Below are 25,323 nucleotides of genomic sequence, written 5' to 3'. Positions count from 1 at the left end.
CGTATCATGGTAGCTTCCTTTTACTTGGACGGCCCCATACTCAGTTGGTTCCAATGGATGTTCATAAACGGGTTCATCACCTCGTGGTCGGCCCTTCTCCAAGCAATTGAATCCCGTTTTGCTCCTTCAATTTACGATGACCCCCGCGAAGCTTTATTCAAGCTAACTCAACGAGGCACAGTCACAAAGTACTTAACGGAATTTGAGAAGCTCGCAAATTGCATCACCGGCCTGTCCCCATCGGTTCTTCTCAGTTGCTTCATCTCCGGCCTAAGCCCGGAGATACGCCGTGAGGTACAAGCTTTCCAACCCCTCTCTCTACCTAAAGTTATAGCTCTTGCTCATCTTCAGGAAGATAAAATCAATGATCGTCGGAAACACGCCCGCACTCCATGTAACCACCCATCACCAAACACTACCTCCTCTAACTCTCATTCAACGCAGACACCTCGACCAAAGCCCCCATTCGTCCAGAGAACTCAAGAAGACATGGCGTATAGACGCGAAAAGGGGCTGTATTATAATTGTGATGAAAAATGGAGCTCCTCCCACCGTTGTAAAGGGCGATTTCTCTTCTTCATTGCGAACTCCGATGAGTCATCACCATCAGAATTGAGTCTCACGGAACCCTTGTCTCCTTTTGGAAGTGAACCTGACCCATCAGTGGACGAACCTACCCAGCCCTTCGACCCAGCCTCATTGCAACCACATATAAGCCTCCATGCCATGGCTGGCATGCCAGCCACGGATACTTTCAGATTATACGGCCTTATCAACAACATTTGTGTCACCATCTTAGTAGATAGCGGCAGTACTCATAACTTCGTTCAACCTCGTGTTGCGAAGTTCCTCAACTTACCCATGCAAGATACGATACCTCTCAGAGTGATGGTGGGAAATGGTTCTGTGTTGGATTGCCAGCTAATGATCCCTGAGACCAAGATACTCATTCAGGATCACAGCTTCGTGGTCACGCTGCGTGTTTTGCCATTAAGTGGAGCCGACGTCATTTTAGGAGTTGAGTGGTTAAGAACATTGGGCCCGGTTGTTACTTACTACACCACTTTTACTATGAAGTTCACCCTTTTTGGAAAGCCCATTCATCTTCGCGCAGATGTTCAGGTAGACACCAACTTGGTTTCGGCCCATCAGGTAAAGCGCCTCATATCCACTAACTCTACTTCGGGCCTATTCCACTTATCTCTACAACCCATTCCTTCACCTGAATTACTAAACACCGCACTCCACCCCGTCCCCGCCATTGATGAGCTTCTACTCAAATACGAGTCCCTGTTCAACCAACCCACAAGCCTCCTTCCTCTTCGCCAACATGACCACCAAATCAACCTCATCCCATCAGCTAACCCCATCAGCTAACCCCATCAACGTTAGACCCTATAGGTACCCGTACTTCCAAAAGACTGAAATCGAAAAACAAGTGACGGCGCTCCTTGACTTCGGTCTGATCCAACCCAGCCGTAGCCCCTTCTCTTCTCCGGTACTACTAGTGAAGAAGAAATACGGCACTTGGCGTATGTGTGTGGATTACAGGGCATTAAACTTCATCACGGTTCGTGATCGCTTTCCATTACCAACCATCGAAGAACTTTTAGACGAATTGGGCCATGCTTTGTGGTTTTCAAAGTTAGATTTAAGACAGGGCTTCCATCAAATTTTAATGGTGAAAAGAGATATCCCGAAAACAGCTTTTTGGACCCATCAGGGGCATTATGAATATAGAGTCATGCCCTTCAGTTTGTGCAATGCGCCATCAACATTTCAGGCAGCAATGAATGCCTTGCTCATTCCATTCTTGAGGAAATTCACGGCGGTGTTCTTCGACGATATACTCGTCTACAGTGCAACCCTGCAAGACCACTTACACCACTTGGAATGCGTCTTCAACTCCCTGTCTCAAGCTCAGTATTTTCTCAAGCGTTCCAAATGCTTGTTTGGACAGCGTCAGCTTGATTATCTAGGGCATGTCGTCTTCGGCGAAGGTGTACAACCAAATCCTTCCAAGGTACAAGCCATTCTCGACTGGCCCAAACCCAGTTCCCCGAGGGACCTTCGTGCTTTCCTCAGTCTCACTGGATTCTATCGAAACTTTGTGAAAGGATACGCAGCCATTGCGGCACCATTAACACAACTTTTTTGCAAAGACGCGTTCAGATGGGGAGAAGAGCCTTAGGCAGCCTTTGATAATCTGAAGAAGGCCGTGATAGCTGCACCGGTGCTGGCCCTTCCTGATTTTACCCTACCTTTTGCACTAGAAACGAATGCGTCAAACTATGCTATGGGTGTTGTCCTTCATCAACGAGGCCACCCCATAGCATTCTTCAGCAAACCACTGTGCCAACGCCTTCAACATGCATCTGCGTAAGTCCGCGAGCTACACACCATCGTTGCCGCCGTTCGCAAATGGAGGCAGTATCTACTGGGTCACAGGTTCACCATTTTTACGAACCATCGTAGCCTCCGTGAGCTCGTATCTCAGACCATCCAGACCCCGGAGCAGCAGTTCTACTTAGCCAAGCTGCTCGGGTTCGACTACGATATCCAGTACAAGGCAGGTACCTCAAATGTGGTTGTTGACTCCCTCTCACATGTGAGTGATTCAACTCAAGGACAGTGCCTCGTCCTCTCAGTCCCTCACCATGAGTTCATGCTTCAGCTGAAGCAATCCTTATCAAGCAGCCCAGAGTTCCAAAAGCAACGTGAAGCGATCCAAGTTGCCCCTGCAGATCACCCTGACTTCTCCATCTTAGGTGATTTCGTTCTATTCAAAGGTGCAATTTGGATTGATGCACAGAACCCATTCATTCCGGCATTATTGCATGAGTATCATGCTGCTCCACTCGCAGGCCACTTCGGCGTAAAGAAGACGTTCCACCACCTTCGTTCCAACTTTCAGTGGACCAACATGCTCAGAGACGTTAAGACTTTCGTCCGCAACTACAACACCTGTCAGCAAGTGAAACCCATCATGCGCAAAAGTGCTGGCCTCTTACAACCCATTTTGATACCTTCGGGTATCTGGGAAGACCTCTCCATGGATTTCGTAACTCATCTCCCAAGCTCTCAGAGATTCACAGCTATCCTCGTCGTTGTCGACAAGTTCTCCAAGGGAGTCCACCTTGGAGCTCTACCTTCCCACTATACAGCATTCAAGGTGGCCAATCTCTTCCTCAATATCGTATGCAAGCTACACGGGTTCCCTCGTAGCATCATCTCCGACAGAGACCCCATTTTGGTCAGCTCCTTCTGGCGGGAGCTTTTCCGGTTAAGTGGCACAACTTTACGCATGAGCACGACTTACCATCCACAAACGGATGGCCAAACCGAAGTGATGAACCGCATGATTGAACAATATCTTCATTCTTTCGTTCATCGAAACCCAGCTGAGTGGTACAAGTTTCTGGCCTTAGTTGAATGGTCATACAACACATCGCAGCATTCCGGCACGGGGTTCACCCCCTACGAGGTCGTCTACGGCAAGCCTCCTCCTTCGGTCTTAGACTACCTCAAGGGCTCTTCCCGCAACGATGCAGTTGATACAATGTTAGTCACACGGGGAGTCGTTCACGCTGCACTCAGAAGGAAACTTCTAAAGGCTCAAGAAGATATGAAACTTCTCGCGGACAAGAGACGTCGAGATGTTCAGTACGAAGAAGGGCAGATGGTTTACGTCCGCCTTCGTCCTCATCGCCAGCTTTCCCTGCAGGACCAGTCACCTAACAAGCTTGCCAAACGTTACTTAGGACCATTCCCCATCATCGAACGCATTGGTAAGGTAGCATATCGATTACAACTTCCAAAAGCGTCTAAGATCCATTCGGTTTTCCATTGTTTCATGTTACGACCCCACCATGGCCCCTTGGAACTACCAGTCTCCGCCCTTCCACCAGACACAATTCAAAACCAGCCCATATTGAAGCCCTTGACCATCCTTAATTCACGTATGGATCCTTCTACTGACCCCTCAACTCAGTTAGTTTTAGTACAATGGATTGGCTTAGCACCTGAGGAATCTACCTGGGAAAAGTGGGATGACATTTGCAGATCCCACCACCTTGAGGACAAGGTGATTTTTCCAAGGGGGGGGGGGGATGATGATAGAGCCACTAGTGCAGCAAACACCGTGAATGAAGGAGCACGTGCAGAAAGGCCAAAGAGGAACGTCTCGAGACCCAAACATTTAGATGACTACGTGTGAATAAGCTTAGCATGGCCGTTAGTTAGTTAAAGGGCCGTTAGTTTGTTGTAACCGCTTGTAAGTAGTTATGTATAAGGTGCATGCATGGAAAACGCTGTATATAAGACCTTGCACGAAATGAATAAAACCAAAGAATATTATCAAGAAAAAGCTTTAACCCATAAAAGAGACCTTAACCTCGAAACAAGGCACTCAATCTTCTTCTCCTTTACTCACAATATACTGGCTCAATCCTAATTAAGAAGATAGACACACACAATTTACTAGTACTATGATGTGAACAAAGAATACAGAATAAACTTAAACTTGAGTGCAAAAGAGATATTTAGTACCGTATTATCAAGGTTGAATTAAGTTCACTTGGGGAACAAAAATAACATGGTTCAAATCAACCTAGTGATAGTGGTGATCATTATTCCCCTTAGTCCACGGTCTTCTCTCTACACAAGTAATGGGTTTCGAATAGGCAATGCATAGTGAAAACGATGTTGCTTTCTCCAATAAATTAATAAAGAGAGAAATTAATCACCAACTTACTAATTTGTTTTCATTGAAAAGTTAAAACACTAGTACAGTAGTGGGTGTCGGCAGAGCCAGGCATGACGCGCCTTTCAATCGGTCACTGAGATACCCATTTCACATCAATAAATAACAGTTGACAGGATATATTGAATTTTGAAATTTGTATCATTAATCTATAATAAAGATTTAAACATGTTAAAAATCCAATAATTTAACAGTTGTTAAAAAAGTTATTTGTAAGCTACAATATTTTAATTAAAATAAATTGCATGAAATTTGATCAACATTACAGCAATACAACATGTTAAGCCGTATCATTTTTAAAATTTAAAAGCACTAAGCCGTATCATTTTGGTAAATAATTTCAAACATGTATTCTTTGTGTATTTTTTTTGTTTTTATTGTATTTTCTGGATAAAGAATTCAACTCTGATAATGGTATATATTTTTCATTTATTCCCATTGTTATCGTGGAAGAGTAGGATCAAGTGCTAAATTCATATTATTTATCTTTTATTAAAAGCGTTAGGTACATGTTTAATATAGAAGCCATACTTCATCATATATTTTTTATGAGACATAGTTATGTAAAAAAAAAAAGATAAAATTAGTTGTGAATTTGTGATGAGATAATAAGGTACAGTTTTTTTTAAGTTGTAAAATAAAATAACGTGTTTTAAAAGGCGTGTAACGTTATTATATATTTTTCTTCTAAATCATCATAATCAGTTCATCACAAAGCTATGTATGGTTTTTCGTGATATTATGTCGGTTAGTTTACGAATTCTGATTGGTGAGTTTATGACATGTCCCTACCAAGATAAGCCAATGCGATTCCGATTGTACTTTCTACCTTAATTTATATATCACAGCATATACTAATAATTAATAATAATAAAAAAGCATCCGTAAAATTTTCATACAAGAATTTAATTTCTTATAATTTTAACAACAACTATCACAAAAGTCAATTGGCTTACCACATATAAAACTCTTAATTAATAGTATAAAATTATTTACACATATTTTAATTAAACTCTTCATCAACTTATATAATCAAGAATTTAATCAGAAAAGTACTTATATTTTTATATTATTGTTTAATTACAATTTATCATTAATATAATTATTATAAAAATCACCAACCTTATCATAATAAAGTGTGATTGGATTTACGTGGTCGGTATATAATTTTTTTTCTCAATAATCAATATATTCTATTTTAAGAAAGTTTTAAAAAAGTTAATATTTTTTAATTAATCGTTTACCTTTTTTTAATTTATTTCTTAGACAAAAACCTGAAGACGTGGCCCTGAAAAAAATCCGAGTTCGCGCATGCACACACCATTTTCATGGTTTGTGAAGTTGGAAGAAGGTTCCAAAGAAAGTGGAGAATGAATTTCATTTTTCAATTGTCATTGTTGATGGATTCGATCGCCATATCTTATCAAAATAACTGGAACAATACTTACGTGACTAACTTGTCTTCATGCAATCCATTTCTTTGAGGAAAAAAAGAACAAAGAAATATTAATAGAGAACCATGCGAGTGGTTGTGGTGAAATTTATCCTCAAAAATCATTGTAACCACGGAAGAAGATCATGCTTCCTCGGTCCCTAATTAATTCATAACTTTTTTTTTTTTACTTTATTTGTTCTATGCTTGAAACATATAGTAGAAATTATGCAAAAGGTAGTAGATGCAACACAACATCAAAGAACTCTTCACAGTTGTTGGGAAATCAACGCTCTTACAAATAAAATTACTTACCCCTACAAAGGATCGTGAGAACACAACAAAGATTACACCGTAATAATAACAAACGCAAAAATTTAATATGGTTCGACACCTCTTATCTACGTTCATGGAACCAACTCAAAAAATATTTCACTATTACAAAAATGATTATAAAATTTTAACACACCCCAAATAGTGTATCACTCTACAAATCCAAGTATCTCACTCAATGGTTACAAGAAATTATAACACTCTAACACAAAGACACTTTTCTTTCAACAAAGTGATTTGTTTCACAATCTCTCTTCACACATACTCCCTCTTCATGTGTTGTTTTTTACCACTAATTTTCTTCTCTATTTATAATGAAGATTGTTATCAACTATAATAAATAAGTTCTTTTGGAAGTAGAAACAAAAACAACTTTCAATGCATCTATTCAACTAAGGCTTATCTAGTAAAATACAATCTTCCACTTTGCATTTAAGTCACCTAAACCTTAGTGATAAAAATTTAATTCCCAATGTGCATGCACCTTATCTTTTGGCTTGAAACTCCATAATTCTCTCCCTCAAGCCAAAAGAGAAATATCCTTCAATTAATTTGAAAGTGAACAAACTCTCCCTCCAACGAAAGTATCTCCCAACACTTTCACAACATTAGAAAACTTCACTTTTTTCTTCACTTTGCTATCATGGTTCCTCTTCAAGACTTGACCATCCAAATAACAAATGTTACCTTTATTTTTCTGTCCTTGCAACACCAAGTGTCTCCCCTTGTACACTTTGCATCCCCACTTTGAATCAACATATTTGTACCCCTAAGATGTCATTTCCCCCATAGAAATCATATTAATAACAACAAAAGGTACAAACCTCACATTTGAGAAAGTTCGAATAGTACCATCATGGAGCTTCATCCTCACACTTCCTATGCCTTCAACCTTCATTTTTCCACCATTCCTTAACTTAAAATGGCTGAATTCTCCATCAGTTTTTAAAGTATCAAACATCTCTCGATCTTTGCAAATATGCTTTGAGGCAGTAGAATCCATCACCCATTTTGTTTTAGCGATCTCGTCATTTGTTGCCAAAAACACATCATCTTGCATATGACCATTCTCACCGCAATAGTAACATTGTATGTTACTCATATCTCGTTGCGGACGCAATTACAATTTTGATATTCCTCTTGGCCCATCATGTCTCCTTGAATGATTTCTCCCCCGCTTAAACTCCACCACAACTATTGCATTGTGTTCATCATCAACATTTTCAGTTCTCATCATTCTCTCATTTTCTCTAAGAGCTGTAGTCACCTCATCCAAATTCAAAGTTGATCTTCCCACAAGCAATGTTTGGACCAAAACTTTGAAGGACCTTGGTAGTGAGGCCAACAACAACAACGCTTGCTCTTCATCAGAGAGTTTATCATTTGTATTCAACAATTGACTTATTAATTGATTGAACTTGTTGATGTGGTCATGGAGATCTCCTCCCATCTCCATTTTGAGTCGATATAACTCCATCTTCAAATAGAGGCAATTGGTTAGCGACTTTGATGCATAAATATTCTTGAGCTTCTCCCACAAGGCCTTCGGTGTTGTCTCCTTAAACACGTTATGTTTTATCTCGGGAGCAAGGGCTAAGTGAATCGTGCTCATAGCCTTCCTTTGGATCTTAGTCTACTCGATTTCATTTATAGAAGCCTGTCTTTCATCTTCTAATGCCCGATCAAGACCTTGCTGCACCAACAGGTCTTGAATAATACTCTGTCAAATCATAAAATTTATTTTTCCATCAAACAACGGTATCTCAAACCTTTGTGTGCTCCCGGCCATAGCTCTGATACCACTGTTGGGAAATCAACGCTCTCACAAATAAAATTACTCACTCCCACAAAAGATCGTGAGAATACAACAAAGATTACACTGTAAGAAAAATAATAACAAACACAAGAATTTAACGTAGTTCGACACCTCTTGCCTACGTCCACGGAATCAACTCAAAAAGTATTTCACTATCACAAAATGATTACAAGATTGTAACTTACCCAAAATAGTGTATCACTCTACAAACCCGAGTAGCCCACTTAATGGTTACAAGAAATGATAACACTCTCACACAAAGACACTTTTCTCTCAACAAAGTGACTTTGTTTCACAATCTCTCTTCACACACACACACTCTCTTCATGTGTTATTTGTCTTCACTAATTTTCTTCTCTATTTGTAGTGAAGATTGTCACCAACTATAATAAATAAGCTATCTTGAAAGTTGAAACAAAAATAACTTTCAATGCATCCATTTAACTAAGGTTTATTTAGTAAAATGTAATCTTCCACTTTGCATTTAAGTCACCTAAACCTTAGTAATAAAAATTTAATTCAAATGTATATGCACCTTATCTTTTGGCTTGAAACTCAACGAGAATAAAGTTGTGTTTTTTTTTTTCTTTCTACCATATTCATGGTCATGATGGTGAGTATATTACGGTTGACTCTTGTTATTTGACTCGAGAACAAGCGTCCTAGGTTTTTTTTTTTTGGAGGTGTAAAAAATTTAGATTAATTTTCATACACCAATTAGAAATCACCCTAAAATATAATTTTTATTATAAAAGCTCCCAATCTTATTATACATAACAGTTTAACATTAATTGCATAACATTATTAAAAACCTTGAATCAAATCTGCAGAAAATTATATATATATATATATATATATATATATATATATATATATATATATATATATATATATATATATGTTACCTGTGTTCTTATTCTTGCATGCGAACTCCCGCGAGTCAAATTAATCACTAACACATGTTAAACACTACATATACACGGATTTCTAATTGGAAGATGAGGTGACTAATTAGTTAAACATGGTTGTGATACCGTGCACAAATTCAACAAACGTTACCAATATTTTCTTTCTTTCTTATTTTTTGGTGATTAACATCTCTTTTATCTCTAAGAAATGTGCCAAAACGATTTCGCAGATCTTATTAATTAACCCATTCATCACTAATGATGCACCAAGTCACCAATTACCATTAATTAGCATATCAAACGACCCAACCAATTTACATGTGTTGGAGTCGTACAATTAAATGCAGAGGCAGTACGTACGTAGCTTAGTTCCAGCGGGCCAATTAATGAGACTAAATTTATTGATCATTACATACAATTCAATTAAGATATTGTATAGAAGTATGATTTCTTCACATTTTTAATTTCAGAATAAAAAATATTCAAGTTTAAAGCTAACTCAATCCAAAAGTTTTTTATTTAATTTTTAATTGCAGTCAAAATTTGAGTGTACAAAACCCCAAAGTTTCAAAAGTTATAGTAATAATAACAACAAAGAGAAATTACCTTTTTAATTTTTTTTACTTACATCATGCCAAGATACAAACCACAGAAATTCAAAATTCTAGCAATGCACGTGGATGTCATGATTCTTTACCTTTCTAACCACAATAATTTGTAGCTGGTCAAAAACTTTCTACGTGTTTTTCCTAAAAGTTTATAATATTATTGGAACCTGTCAACCAAATATGTAACATCAGAAAATGATGTTACAATATTATACAAGAGGGGGGAAGGAAGAAGGAAAGAGAGAGGAATGCGCACGAAGTACGTGGATCTTGCACCACACAGTCCTGATAATACCCCACGTTTTTACTTCAAAGTGGTTTTATCTCATATAATCTGAGAATTTGAGGTTAAAACTTGACTCAATCCTAGAAACTCGATTTGTACGGTAAAAAAGATTATACTATGATGATATTTCACTTAGTCTTTCTGATTAGATAATTAATCTTTTGAGAAACATTGGCAACTAAACATGTCACAATTAAGGCCAGTCAAAAATGACCAAAATTAAGGCAGCTTTCTAACATATAAACACATAAAACATAACGAACTGTAAGTAGCTATACCATTAGAATTTGGAATTATTCGCTATCATCAAGACCTCATTTTCTTGGGTCACCATTCCTCATTACTGCTATACTGCCAACTCTCCTACATACATCCACAATAATATCATCATCATAAAAGCTCTTGCTCCTTATATGTTGAGCTTGCCCTTTCTGACTATTCTCCTTTAACAAGCATTTTTCTTAATTAGAATCTACTCTTACCTCTTTCTCTATATCCCTCCCTCCTTAGTCTTTCTGAAAATCCACCAACCAACAATTTTGTCTTAACTGTAGAAGTAGAATGGAGGGGATGAACTTCAGTTCTTTATACAATCCTCAACTTGCCTCTAGCTCTAAGAAAAGTTACAGTAAGCAAGAGTATAATCATTCAGGGGAGCATCATCATCTCAATGAAGAAGGTTATATGTCTCCCTCTTTCAATCTGCGGAATATTTCAAAGCTCATTCTTCCCCCACTGGGTGTTTCAAGCCAGAATCCAGTTAACTCAAAAGGATGGATCATATCACCAATGGATTCCAGATACAGGTACACTTATTACCTTACCACTAATTAATTAAGACCCCGATTTGGAAAAACCGTACGTGTGTGTTTCTCTAGGTGAATTCCTAACACTGCTATATATAGGTGCCTTCTGATTAATGTTTATTGCCCAATTAATATGATATGAACTTGTTAGAGAATTTTTTTTATTTTTTTTATTTTGAAGTTCTTTACTTAAAATTTTAAGCTTTTAACTTGATTAATTCTTTATAGTACTTCCTTAATTTGAAGCAAATATATATTTAATTACAAATTTGAGGGGCTTAAAATTTTCATTTTGGTTGGATATATGTGCAGGTGTTGGGAGAGTTTTATGGTTCTTCTGGTAGCTTATTCTGCATGGGTGTATCCCTTTGAAGTTGCTTTCATGCACAAGTCTTCTAATATGAAAATCTACATTGCGGACAGTGTTGTTGATCTTTTCTTCGGTATTGATATTGTTTTGACATTCTTCGTGGCTTACATTGATCGAACCACTCATCTACTAGTTCGAGACAAGAAGAAGATTGTAGTGAGGTTAGTTATAATCTGTTGCAAAAACCAAACTTTGGCAACTAATAACTGCTAATTAATTATTTATTTGCCTCTTAATTGGATCATATTTATAGTGGTGGTTCCCTCGGTCTAGATCAGGACAAACAAAAAGAAACTACTAATTTATTTATACATGTCTTCAGCTATCTATCTTTAAACAATTTTACTATTTTATAATTCTAAAGAATTTGAGTGCAACAATATAAAGTAAAAGTGTTATTATTCCAATATAATAATAATAATAATAATAATAATAATAATAATAAAGTTCATTCACCACACTATTTAATATTATCTTAACACGGGAAGAACTTGATTTGGCACAACATATTATTCTCTCTCCCGAAGCAAGCATGAGGGATTAATTCTGATCTGATTTCGTTTCCAAACGCGGGGCCTAATTTCCACCTAAGTTTGATAACTTTGATTTGTGTTAGACCAAACTTTTCAGGGGTCGGTTTTGAATAATCAATCAAATTCAACCCAATAAAAGTTTTTGTTATAATAATATTGAGTGATTATTGCTTTCTAGATAACGGACATCTGGTTCAGTTTTATCACCAAAATATTGGCCAGGTCCAAGTACCATAAAATAAATGAGTAGATACTGGAAAGTCAAAAACGGGACAGCCCAATTTAGTTGTTGGGTCCAGTATTTAAAGCAATCAGAATTGGTGATTGATTGCTTTTTGTATCATTTTCTGTTCCTATTCACACTTTTAAATTATTTTTGGTAAAATTGTATTTTGACTATACTCTTATATATCAGTTTTTTCTGGTACATACTCTTATATATGAGTTTGATTTTATTATTCTGGAGTTGAAATTTCAAAAGCATGAAAATAGGAATGATTTTCGGAATTGTTTGAAACATGAAAAAAATAAAATTAGAAATTTGTTTTTGAAACTGAGATTTACATTTCAGAGTTTTGTTTCCCAAGTCCTGTTTGACTCACAGACCAGTTGTAGAAAAACAAATAATCTATGTAAAATGAGAAGAAGAAAAGTATTAAAGGAGACAAAACGACCTCAAGCCACAAAGAAAAAGAGAAATAAAATGAGGAGGGATGACAAATCCAAAGGGACAGGAGTGAGGTAGGGACTAGGGCAGAAACTAAGAATCAGAGGGTTTCCGGAAGTAAAGAGACAACGAGTGTTACATGATATTTATAGAAGGAGAAATGCTAACAAAACATCTTTTAATCCACTCTTTAAATACATCCTCTGATGTTGGTTAAAATTTATTAAAAATCAAAAAGTTATGTAGAGTTTCATATTTTATTTAGTAAATTTCTCTAATGATGGTATAATTTTTAATAAATTTTAATCAATATAAAAATATGTTATAGCACTCCTCTTACATAAGAGATAATAATTCTGGAAGATGATGAATTAAAAAAAAGGAGGTGTGAATAGTATGAAGCTATGAGATATCATAATTTTGCATGAAAAATATTTATTATATTTTTTCTTTCATCTCATTTTCTTTCTACTCTAATTCATCCCAAATGGGATAATTGCCAAACCCATATGACAAGGAAATTAAGAATGCAATAATATTTACGTAAACTTAGTCATACTCTTGCATGTTATCACGTAAGCTATTGAATAACATCACTACTAGTTTCACAATACAAAAAATTTCTTTTTAAATATGAAAATTGATAAATGGTACGAAATTATGCATATCTTTTTCACTCTCCTTTGAATCATGCATTGCCTGTTGTTTGATTTGAAAATTGAAATTACTGTGTTTTCATACAATTTTTTTCGTGTCATATGGCATTTAATAATTCATATTGAACACATTTCTTGCGTAATTTGAATAGTATCTTTTTTTCCATATTCAAAGAGAAGCTAAGAGTTGGAAGAGTAAATAATCACCTGGAACAAAGGAATAAGAAACAGGGTATATACCTAGCACTCCTCTTATAAGCAAGTGCCATCTAATTGTATTTTTACAAATTTAGACTATGTGACTAAGGTGGTCTTGTTTTGCTAAGTTTGTCCAAATTATATACATATGCAGTAAAGTAAAACTAATTAAGATAGTGTTAGTAACGTGGTAGATACTTGTCTACATGGTTCGTGATGGATTTGGCATCAACTATACCATACGAGGCAATTGGATATTTGTTCACTGGCAAACGGAAATTGGGTCTCCCATACTTCCTCTTGGGTCTGTTTAGATTTTGGAGAATCAGACGGGTCAAGCAATACTTCACAAGGTTTTCCATCTTTCTTTTTCTAATAATAATCAATCCACTTTAGTACCATTATTACGATGTTAAAATTGATCTAGCTGCATTCATTTGCCAGGCTTGAGAAAGACATCAGGTTCAGCTATTTCTGGGTCCGATGTGCTAGGCTTCTTTCTGTATGTCATATTTCATTTCACTCCTATTTCAAAAATATTTTCACTATATGCTTTAGTCAATAAACATCTGCTATATTCTTTCATTAAAACTCCTCATTTTTCAGGATTTTGCCAATGCTTACAAAATACTATTTGCTGCCAAAATGACTTTATTTTTATTTCTTTGAAATGTTGCACTTAAGAAAATGGAAGACACACTCACCCACATACAAAAACATTTAGCTTCGACTAGACAAATCACATATTATTTTTGAAATACAAAATATTGAAACATTTATATGAAATCTGGTGCAGGTAACACTTTTTTCAATTCATTGTGCTGGTTGTCTCTATTACATGCTAGCTGATCGTTACCCCCACCAAGGAAAGACATGGATTGGAGCTGTGAACCCAAACTTCCGAGAGACAAGCCTTCGGATCAGATACATTTCGGCCATGTACTGGTCCATCACTACCATGACCACTGTAGGTTATGGTGACCTCCACGCCGTCAACACCCTAGAAATGATCTTCATTATTTTCTACATGCTCTTTAACCTTGGCCTAACAGCTTACTTGATTGGTAACATGACAAATCTTGTTGTTGAAGGAACTCGCCGTACCATGGAGTTTGTAAGTATTGCTTCACATTTATGTCACTTTTCTTTGGTTCACCTAGGAGATATAAATAAACTTTAGGTCATGTACATGTACTATATAAAATAATTTATATAGGTTATGATTAGCTAGTGTTGGAGATTATATTTATGTCATCCTTTTTCTTATTGATAACTTTGTTAAGTCGTGATCAGGCAGTTAGTTATTTCTGTTAAGAGTTAGTTTCAGATTTTATTAGTTAGTATTTGTCAGTTGTTTCTGTCTTCCCCCTAAAGTTATAAATACTGGTGTATATGTGAATCTTGCTTAATAATGAGATTGGATAGTCTTCTCTGCCAAAGTTCTCTTTCTCTTTACTCCATGTTCTCTACTTTCTTTAGTTCAGATTCTTGACAACTTGGAATCCATCTAGGTTTCTTGGAATGCTGCCAGAGTTATATGTTATTGTGACTAATGTCCCATGTAACTTCATGTCATTATCTGTGCAGAGAAATAGCATTGAAGCAGCATCAAATTTCGTGAGCCGAAATCGGTTGCCTCCAAGGTTAAAAGAGCAGATCTTGGCTTATATGTGCTTAAGATTTAAGGCAGAGAACTTGAATCAGCATCAGCTTATTGAACAGCTTCCGAAATCGATTTGCAAAAGCATCTGCCAGCATTTGTTTTTTGCAACTGTAGAGAAAGTCTATCTTTTCAAAGACGTCTCAAAAGAAATTCTTTTGTCCCTGGTATGAAAAACTAAACTTGATTCTAACAATTGTATGGAACCATTGTGCAATTAAATTGATGGGGATGAATTGTTGATGTGCAGGTTGCAAAAATGAAGGCAGAATACATACCACCAAGAGAGGATGTTATCATGCAAAATGAAGCACCAGATGATATTTACATTATAGTCTCTGGCGAAGTGGAGATCATCCATACTGAAATGGAGAGAGAAAGAATTTTGGGGACTCTACATACTGGGGACATGTTTGGAGAGGTTGGTGCACTTATTAGTAGACCTCAGAGCTTTACCTACAGAACCAAGACTCTAACACAGCTCCTGAGACTCAAAACCAATACTCTTATGGAAGCAATGCAGATTAAAAGAGAAGACAGACAAATACTCAAAAATTTTCTTCAGGTGGGGTACTATCTTGGCTTGTGGGTCATAGGTCTTAATGCTTATGGTCGGTTTCAATTCTGAAATATAATAGCTGTGATGCAAATGCAGCATATCAAGCAGCTTAAGGATCTGAGTATCAAAGATTTGATGGTGGAGAATGTGGAAGAAGAGGACCCTAACATGGCTGTGAACTTGTTAACTGTGGCTAGCACTGGCAATGCTGCTTTTCTTGAGGAGCTTCTAAGAGCAGGTTTGGATCCTGACATTGGAGACTCCAAAGGGAAAACTCCATTGGTATGTTCATATCTAATATTCATGTTCTTATTCATTCCTTTTTATATTTCTTTCAATCAAATAAAAAATATGCACATTCTAAAATTGTTCTTGAATATCTGGTCCAGATCTCATAAGTATTTTTTTTTATAAAAAAAAATGGACCTCGTTACCAAATAATTTAACCTTTTACATGATTAGTTCCTTCCTTTACTATAGTTCTTATCACAGCTTTAAAACTAGCAAGAGATTTATTCGTCAACTAATTGTTACTTGTTGTGCAGCACATAGCAGCATCAAAAGGGCATGAAGAGTGTGTTAAAGTCTTACTCAAGCATGCATGCAACATGCATATAAAAGGTATAACATACTTATTCCCTTTCTTAAACTTAAATTTCCCTCTGAATTTTTCTTGATTATATATAGTTCACTTTCATGAAATGATTTATATTCTAATTATTGGCAGACATGAATGGTAACACTGCAATATGGGATGCTATAGCATCAAAACATTACTCCATATTCCGGATCCTCTTCCAGCTTTCTGCTGTCTCTGATCCTAACACAGCGGGCGATCTCCTGTGTACAGCAGCAAAAAGAAATGAACTAACAGTGTTGACCGATCTTCTAAAGCAAGGACTAAACGTTGACTCCAAAGATCACCATGATACAACTGCAATCCAAATTGCCATGGCAGAAAATCATGTGGACATGGTTCATTTGCTTGTCATGAATGGTGCAGATGTCTCTGATGTGCATAACCATGAATTTTGTTCATCCACCTTAGATGAAATGCTGCAGAAGCGTGAAATTGGGCATCTAATTAATGTAACTGAGGTCATGCGCAGTGGAGTTGTATTAAAGGGGAAACATCAAGAACAGGAGCTCAATGGAGGAAGATCTAATGGACTAAAGTTTCCAAGGGTAAGCATATATAGAGGTCACCCTGTAGTTAGAAGAGAAAAAGGTTCGGTGGAAGCTGGGAAGCTAATAAGGTTGCCTGATTCATTAGAGGAACTCAAAACTATTGCAGGTAACATTTCAAATTTCCATCAAGTCAGCATTGAAATTATGAAAATCTCCACTAATCAAATTTCTAACCCCATCTGTTATTAAATGGTTGTCTATATAAATTCACCAAAAAAGTATAGTTTTGTTAAGTGTACATTGTTTGAGAAAGAAAATTTGCAGGTCTTAGTACACTAAAATGTTTTTGTTTGTATATTGTATCTTCTTCAACAGGTGAAAAATTTGGGTTTGATGCAAAAGATGCAATGGTGACAAATGAAGAAGGAGCAGAAATAGATTCCATTGATGTGATCAGAGATAATGACAAACTTTTTTTTGTTGAATAATCTGAGATGCGAAAATGTCAAGTGTAAATATATAATCTCGCACAACAGAATTACTTACAAGTTTCTTTTGTGTTAGTAATTTTGTCTTCTTCCTGTAGCCATAAAGAAGTGGCTTGATTGGAAACATTTTTCAGTTGACTTTTGGTTTATAATTCATAGTTTTTTACTTCCAATAACTGAAAAATCACTTCCTATTACACAAAATACAGTTGACATTTTTCTTTTTCTTTTGGTGTTGGATTAATTAAAGAATTAATAGAGAACAGTTTTGAGTTGCAGGAGGAACAAGATCAAAAGGAATTCCATTGTCTTGCTAGTAGGAATCAAATTGTGGTACTCAAATCGTTATTGTCGAGGTTATGAATCCTTAAAGAATTGCAAATGTTAATTTCATTTATTATTTTAGCATAACATAATTGAACCGTAATGGGAAAGACCTGCCAAGTGTGCTCTGCTAGGCAGCATCCCGACCAAGTCACCAAACTACCTGTCTAAGTGCCTGACCCAGCCCAACAGCTTGATGACATGCTTATTATAACACCAAACACATTATCATAAGTTGAGGGGGATAACGTAATGGTTGCTAACAACTTCCTTTTTAACAAAATGTTGTAAGGTGGAGCTAAGCAGATACTATATGACACGAAAGAGACGCTAACACTCCTAAAAATGGGAGTATAAAATCGTCTTAATCAAAGCCCACAAATCAAACAACCAAAAGAAACAAAGGTTACAGCAAAATAAGAATAGGAAAATATGGTGGGTTGGATAATTAAGGAAGAAGAGAAAGGGAAAAAGTGTGGAATATAAGTGTGAGATAAAATTTCACATCATAAACTTCAGTCTTAATATTTTGGGTTAAAGTGTGATCATGACGGTTAAGATGACGGTAATACATCTTAGACTCTGACACCTGAGTTTCTATCCTCACTGCGGGGAATGATTTTTATATATGGCATTTGACCTACACTCTATATATTGTCATTCCTAATAACAAATCGTGATCTCTACTATTGAAATAATTTAAGTGTAGAATAGAAGCTCACTCTCAACATCATAAGTCTCATAAGGTTTAATCTCTCGAAATGTAATAATGTTACTATTAATTTGATTTAGGTGTCAAAATATTTTTGACAGACATTCATGCTACTACCGTGAACCACCTTTCTTGAGTGTTCAGATTTCAAACAACTTCATGCCGCTAATAAGCCACGAATTTATATGAAGAGAATAAAATAATTGAGTGCATAATTCACAAATTTGCTTTCTTGCAGAGCAACATTAAAATTGCGATGATGTTAGAAGATAATTTGTCTAAAAAATAGAATTTATATTAAAAAAACATATAAATGAATTCTTTTATGTCCTTTTATATTTTTTAACTATTTTACCAAACTAATTTTAACAAATGCTTCTAATTAAATAAAACAGCTTATTAATTTTCAGCTAACTTATTAACTTTCAACTAATATCAATATAAACGTGTGAATGACGTCTCATACCAATAACTTATTTCACAGGGAGAATAAAAAGATAACTGAGTGCGTAAATTGCAGCTTATTCTAAGCTAAATTATCACGGGTCAATCATTATTAATTTATGCATTTGTATATCGTTGAAGTTTCTTTTTATTAACTTCTCAAAACTGAGACTGTTCTATTTATGAAAAGTAACAGTTACATTACACAAAAATCTAAGCAGAGTTCAAAGTTTTATGACATTTTAAAGAAAGATAATTTTCTGGTTATGCTGTTAAGAAAAACAAAAAGAATAAATTAATAACACCTCTGATCGATAATCCTTCATTTTCTAACAATGATAAGCATAACTACATGATTTCGACATATTATTCGCTAGAAGTACTTTATTTAAACTATCTCAAACATGCAAATCATTTTCTGATTCGAATCCATGAGACCTGTTAAAGAGTCCAAGACATCAACAAATGTACATATGAAGGTTGTTAGAGATATCCTAATTAAAATAAAAATGGAACCTCTTTTATGCCAAAATTAATCAATTACTGAGAACTAACCAGACCGCAGATAATGACTAGTTGGTATCGAGACTTAATATATTTAATTTAGATGCCCTTAACAAAGACTATATTATCAACAAGTAGGGAATTTTTTATAATACAAGACCAATATTCGTAAATATTTGAATATGTGATATGGTTTCCTTTAAAGGTTGCATTTGCCCTTAAAATCGGACTAATCAAATGGAAAGAGCGATTAGAGTGTTGTCCTTTCTAGATATACTTTGATTTCGTTTGTTGTTCTTAAATTCTGCAATGATTTGGTGAGAAATAAACCACAAAAAACTACAAGAGACGATTCTTCAACTTTGTTATACCGTACGAAAGTCACCAACAATACTTTTTTTATCTATAGAAGATGAAGTTTGGTATTAATTTAATCCCATACTTCTATTACAATCTTGATTTTTTTTTTCATGTCTTAATTTTTACATTCTCTTATACTGCTTTTTATCTTATTTATTTTATTACATCATTCATCGCATTTAATACTTTTTTTTTTCATTCTAAACTTAACTCCGAATCTTTCTCTTTCCTTGTTAAACGGTGCAGTCGCCAGAGGATTTTATTCAAGTTGTTATACACCTTTTGAGATGTGAAATGATGATTTTTGTTTCCATTATGCAAATTCATTAGTGGATATAATAATACGGTGAAAAATTTAGCCTCAGTTTGACTTGATTTGCTCGCCCCAGATAAAGTGAAGATTATCAGCTTCCAGCTGGCAGATTTTGCTTGCAATTATCTCACTCAGTAACACAAACAAAACCGAATTGTCTTGTTGAAGCCTTTGTTTGTGTGTAAAAAGGATGGTCCATACAAGAAGACACATTACACATGCATTGCATATATGAATATGCTATCAAGAAATGAGAAATGTTACTATCACATTCTCTTATACATTTTTTAACACACATTTTTTTATTGATAAAATTTATTAAAAATAATCAATAAAAATAAATATATTAAAGAATATGTTGTTAGTTGTTATTATCTAGAAATAGAACCCTCCGCAACATGTTTGGCGTTGTATACTATATTTCATGCAAATGAGTGATTTAATTTAATGCCCCTTATAGAATGTTGGGTCCTAAAGGAGAAAGAAGAATCTCCATAGTAATGTGTAAAATACTCAGGGTGCACAGAACCCTATCATTCACTTCTCTTTTCAAAATAACCAAAATGAACTATGTACAACTTTCTTTTAAGAATACAAAACCAAAAAGGTGCAGTTCGCGAGAATAGAAGAGGATAAGGAAGAAGCCAAAGGGAAGCATAGCACAGCACAGCAAATAGCACTCAATCCAAAAGGGAACCAAATCAAAATGGAAAAATGAGAAGCAGAATCTTAGTCAAAGTAGTCAAACTTTAATCCCCAAGAAACATAATCCAACATATCGTATATGAAGAGCTCCAAGATTGTTAATATTCCTTTCTACCACTTAACACCAACTCCTTGAAGGAATAACAAACAAACAAGGAAAAAGAAGTTGTCAGGTAAATTGAAAAGAAACTTTACCTTATTTTATTTCATTTGTTCTGCTTTCATTCATTCCCTCTCTCTCTCTCTCTGTGTATATATTAGCATAGCAGCCCATTTCACTAAAAGAAAAAAACAGCAGATTCCCAATCATCCCTTCCACTGTTTGGGAAACAACCATAATTACACCCAACAGGACCATAGAAACCTGAGCTCCTAAGTTACCCACTTCTTTGATTGCAATTATATATATGTAAGTCCATCAATCTCCATCAACTTGCAATTGCAATTGCATGATGGGCACTAACACTTCCGTGAGTGGCTTCTACAACTTCCTCACACAAGGACTCAATGAACTCCACCAATCCTTCCTCTCCCACTCCTTCATGTCATTCCAATTCCTTTCACAGGTCATCTCCTCTCTCCAGTCCTTCCATTCCCAACTCACCATCTTGGTCCGCAAGCTTCGCTTGCCCGTTGGAGGAAAATGGTTGGATGAATACATGGACGAAAGCTCGAGGCTTTGGGATGCTTGCCATGTACTCAAATCTGCCATTTCTGGAATGGAGAATTATTACTCAGCTGCCTCTAACATTGCTTCTTCTTTGGATGGTTACCATCATTTTACTCCAGAACTTTCACGTCAGGTTCGTATACTAACACTAATACTAATACTAATACTAATACTAATACTAATACTATACACGCATGTGTTCTTTTCTCAAAAGCTTATTTGTTGTTTTTTTAACATCAACTTGTTTATTCAGCTCGAACAAGATTGTCTATCACAGTGATTTTATCTAATTCGAGCAGAATTGTCTTTTCTGGACGATACATGTTTGATACCAAAAACTTAAATTTTAATGGGTCTAATAATGTAATACAGGTTATTCGAGCAATAAATGTTTGTCAAAGGGATATTCTAGGATTGGAAGAGGAAAACAAGAGCTTAATGGAAACAAGGATTGAACCGTTGTCCCAATGTTTGATTCAGAACATCTCAATGGAATCCAAGTTAAATGGATTCAGTGGATTCCGAGGTGTTCTCTATGCAATGAGGAGTGTTAGTTCACTACTTCTGATGATTCTGCTTAACGGGCTTGCGTATTGTTGGTCCTCCTGTTGCTTTCACCAAGGGTACGATGGGCACATGGTTTTTGGATCTGACTTCATGGTTTCAATGGCAATATTGCAGCAAAAAGTGGCAGAGGAGATAGACCAGATTGAAGGGCAGCCAGGGATTCTGCTGTTTGAGTTCCAACAAGCAAAGAGTGCCATGGAGGAACTCAAAGTGGAGTTGGAGAGAATAGCAAGTTTAAGTTATGCTGAGATCCAAGAAAAAGTTGACAACGTCAAGAGTTGCTTTGGGTTGTTGAGATGTGGGGTCGATACTATAACGGGGCAACTTGATGATTTCTTTGATGAAATAGTAGAAGGAAGGAAGAAGCTTTTGGACATGTGCAGTCATAGGTAGAAACCAAACAATTTTATTATACGCAGCCATAGCAGGAGGAGAAAAAAATGTTAAAAAAATGAAGCAATATGTCATCCCCTTTTTTATGCATTAATATTTGGTCTTTGTTTTTTAAAATTTTTTTTTCAAATTTCCTAATTGATAGTCAAATTGATTGATCATTAATTAATGCAATCTAGGCTATTTGTTAAGCCTTGAACAAGTTTCTGATAAAACCAAGGAAGAAAATTTTGCAAGAGAAAAAAGAATGTGATTCTTGCTTTGAAGAAAAGCAACATTACTACTATAGTACTATTCTTCCATAAGAAACCGGAATATTAAGAAGCTGGTGACTTCAAGAGAAAGAAACGGCTTTCTATCCAAGGGGCAGTATTGTTTGGACAGGGGGAAAGGAAGTGGCAAAAAATTCGAAAGAAGATGGTATTCTGATAAAGAGCTTCTTTTCCTTTGTTTTTTGTTTTTTGTTTTTTGAGGGATTAAATGATGCTTTTTCTTTATCCTGCTGGATCAGAAAGCCGATGGCATATCTCAGTTGTTCATTTAAAATATATTCTGGAGTCAATGAGAATCTTTTTATGAAGCAACTAGACTAGACATGAGTTCTATTCTATTCTCTTGTTCACTCTTATCACAATTTTGTATTCTAATGGTTGTGCAAAGTTATCTTGAATAAAGCCTTTAGATCTTGTGCATTGTCTGTTGGTGCATTTCGAAGTAGCTAGAAAATTATGCGGGGAAGAGATCTACATTTTATATTAGATACACTCAATTATAAGCCACCAATATTGGGTTAGCGTGAGTAGTTTAGGTAATTTTATTCAGCTCATAGGATCAAATTTCATTGTCACTGCTATGCCAAAAGACATACCCAGTTTGGAACATGAAAGTATGGTGGCATGGTCACGTGCTCAACTTCTAACTAGCCTAAACCAATAAATAATGTTAATCATATAACAAATTTTTATAATATTTTTTTAGGCATTTTTTCTCTTTTACATCATGTATATATACCTTTTATTTGCTGGACTTGGATCCTATTCGGTCTCTCTTTCTAATTCTTTTTTATTTCTCCATCATATGCCTTCATTTTTTTTCATTCTTTCTCTCCTTTTGATTTTGGCTTTGTTGGCTGCTTAATTTAATTGGGTAAATAGCATTACATCACTCTATATATATCAACCACTCCCTTATATATACTTGTGAAACCAAATTTACATGCTCTTTTGTAATAAGTTGATGGTTCACCCGTTGGACTTGTGATTTTGGAAAAGGAAATGTCAATTTTAATCTCATCAGTAACCGTTGGATGGTTAAGATTTGGGAGGGGCAATTAGATATTAATTTGATATATAAAAAATTGGTTATTGCCGGATTCACACTCCAAAGAACTCTTGTCGCCAACGAGTGCTTATTACTCTTCACCGGTCGTTATGCTCTAAACTCACCCTTTTGGTATGCTATGATAAAAGAAAATCAGATTCATATATAGTGTTTAACACAGGCGCAAACACGGTAGAGATTCAATCGGAAACTAGGACTGCATCACACCCCACCATCCAGAGATTCAACTGGAAAATTGGAAGGGTTCTAAGGAAAAAAAAAATCCGCTCATACAAAAACTCTACCACCGAACTTCAATACCTCAACTGAACAAAAACATGAAAACATCTCAACAAATTTTAATCCCACAAAAATACAAACAATAGAAACTTCAATACCACAACCTCCACAGATTTTAATCACAGCAATCAAATTATCAATAAAAATTCAATCTTTGACGGAGACGGCTTCTTCCAGGTGGTAGAGCTTCTCCTGGAAGCTACAATGGAGATTTTCGACGACGACAGCGTAAATCCAGCGTCTCTTGGATGCCACAGTTGTTGTCACCGCCAATCTACGAATCTACGGTATGTTTGGAACGAATTATGTAATGTGAATAAGATACTCTCTCCACGTCCAATATTCTCATTATGCAAAATAAGTATTTGTTGATTCTATTTTAACGTGCTTAATCACATTAAAAAATTGAAAGCAAACACGCACTAGTTTTGTGCATGGAGACGACCGTTTGTGGCGGCCCTGCATGTGTCGTTTTGGGACGAACAAGGATGAAGGTGGGGTGACAGAGAACAAAAGATGATTGTAGAAGTAGATTTTTTTTTTTCTTAGGGTAAAATGGATTTTTAACATATTAAAAAAATTATAAAAACTAGTGATTCACCCGTGGATCACGTATTTTGCTTGTCCAGCGTAGAATTTGCCATGACTCAAATGATTACGTATTTGACTTTTAAAAAGGGTCATTCTAATTGTAAACAAGAGAAACAAAGATTGTACGGCAAACAAAATGTGATTTAGCCTTTCCGCAAAATAAAGGTTAACACAATCCGACATGGTTAAGACAGAGGAAGAGAAAAACTTTCTCCAAGAATTACTACACCCATAAAGGCTAAAGAAATACCAAGTGAAAACTACCTTTCAATTAAAGCTTTCTAGTCCCTAGGGTTAGGTTAGTTGACATCTCACCAGCAACAACAGCAGATCTTCCTCTTCCTCTGCTAAAGTCAAAAGTGGTTCCACATGGGAAAATAAGAAAGTGGAAATGATCAATGATTTTAACATAGAAAAGAGGATTGTGTTGCCTGCCTACTGGACAAAGAGAGAAACTCAGGAAACAAATCAAATGTTTTAATGAAAATACCAACCTTCCCTTTTCACCTTTCTGTGTCATCCCTTTTTTACCTTCTTCTTGCTTGTCTATTTCACATCTAAAGTAGCAAATCAACTAGTAGCTAGCGTTAGTTTTTGTCTCAAAAACTTACTCATTTTTTTTCTTTTCAAGTTAAAACAATTTCAGATTGCATGAGTCTAATTAAATTGGTTGAATAATGCCTAAAAGATATTATAAATTCACTTATATTAGAATTTAACTAAAGGTCTAACTTAATTAATTGAATAGATTGTGTAAGTTATTATAAGCTTTCTACTACATGTTTTTGATACTTATGAATGAAAAAAAAAAAAAAACTTATACCAGAATTCAACTTTTTCATTTGAATAAAAAATAAAGAAAAAAACTCAAAATTTCATATGCATTTATGGTGGTGAACATGGATTTCGC

The 25,323-nt window shown here is 35.6% G+C and overlaps 2 protein-coding genes across 3 annotated transcripts; both read left to right on the top strand.

Moving 5' to 3' along the window:
• Positions 1-10,416: 10,416 nt before the first annotated feature.
• Positions 10,417-17,383, top strand: LOC100811465 (potassium channel AKT2/3). Of its 2 annotated transcripts, XM_003540115.5 has the most exons (11): positions 10,417-10,951; positions 11,264-11,482; positions 13,570-13,728; positions 13,820-13,877; positions 14,172-14,489; positions 14,963-15,202; positions 15,286-15,600; positions 15,691-15,876; positions 16,140-16,215; positions 16,322-16,888; positions 17,098-17,383. In XM_003540115.5, the coding sequence occupies exons 1-11, from the start codon at positions 10,707-10,709 to the stop codon at positions 17,208-17,210; spliced, it is 2,496 nt and encodes an 831-aa protein (XP_003540163.1). In that variant the 5' UTR covers positions 10,417-10,706; the 3' UTR covers positions 17,211-17,383. The 2 variants fall into 2 exon arrangements, with proteins under 2 accessions (XP_003540163.1, XP_006592673.1); XM_006592610.4 differs by lacking the exon at positions 10,417-10,951 and having other exon boundaries at positions 11,344-11,482; positions 13,559-13,728.
• A 3,041-nt stretch (positions 17,384-20,424) lies between these two features.
• Positions 20,425-23,126, top strand: LOC100818401 (uncharacterized). The gene is made up of 2 exons (XM_003539355.5): positions 20,425-21,375; positions 21,615-23,126. Exons 1-2 carry the CDS (start codon positions 21,022-21,024, stop codon positions 22,200-22,202), a joined length of 942 nt encoding a protein of 313 aa, XP_003539403.2. The 5' UTR covers positions 20,425-21,021; the 3' UTR covers positions 22,203-23,126.
• Positions 23,127-25,323: the final 2,197 nt, after the last annotated feature.

This window comes from Glycine max, chromosome 12, assembly GCF_000004515.6.
Source record: "Glycine max cultivar Williams 82 chromosome 12, Glycine_max_v4.0, whole genome shotgun sequence".
Lineage (NCBI taxonomy): Eukaryota > Viridiplantae > Streptophyta > Magnoliopsida > Fabales > Fabaceae > Glycine > Glycine max.
This window is presented reverse-complemented; position numbering and strand designations above follow the sequence as displayed.

What these genes read in the sequence shown, in the direction of transcription:
- LOC100818401 (XM_003539355.5), top strand. Translation starts at nt 21,022, where the DNA reads ATGATGGGCACTAACACTTCCGTGAGTGGCTTCTACAACTTCCTCACA. An exon ending in CTCCAGAACTTTCACGTCAG is followed by an intron (nt 21,376 to 21,614) that starts GTTCGTATACTA and finishes AATGTAATACAG; the next exon opens with GTTATTCGAGCAATAAATGT.
- LOC100811465 (XM_003540115.5), top strand. Translation starts at nt 10,707, where the DNA reads ATGGAGGGGATGAACTTCAGTTCTTTATACAATCCTCAACTTGCCTCT. An exon ending in CCAATGGATTCCAGATACAG is followed by an intron (nt 10,952 to 11,263) that starts GTACACTTATTA and finishes ATATATGTGCAG; the next exon opens with GTGTTGGGAGAGTTTTATGG. An exon ending in GATGTGCTAGGCTTCTTTCT is followed by an intron (nt 13,878 to 14,171) that starts GTATGTCATATT and finishes AATCTGGTGCAG; the next exon opens with GTAACACTTTTTTCAATTCA.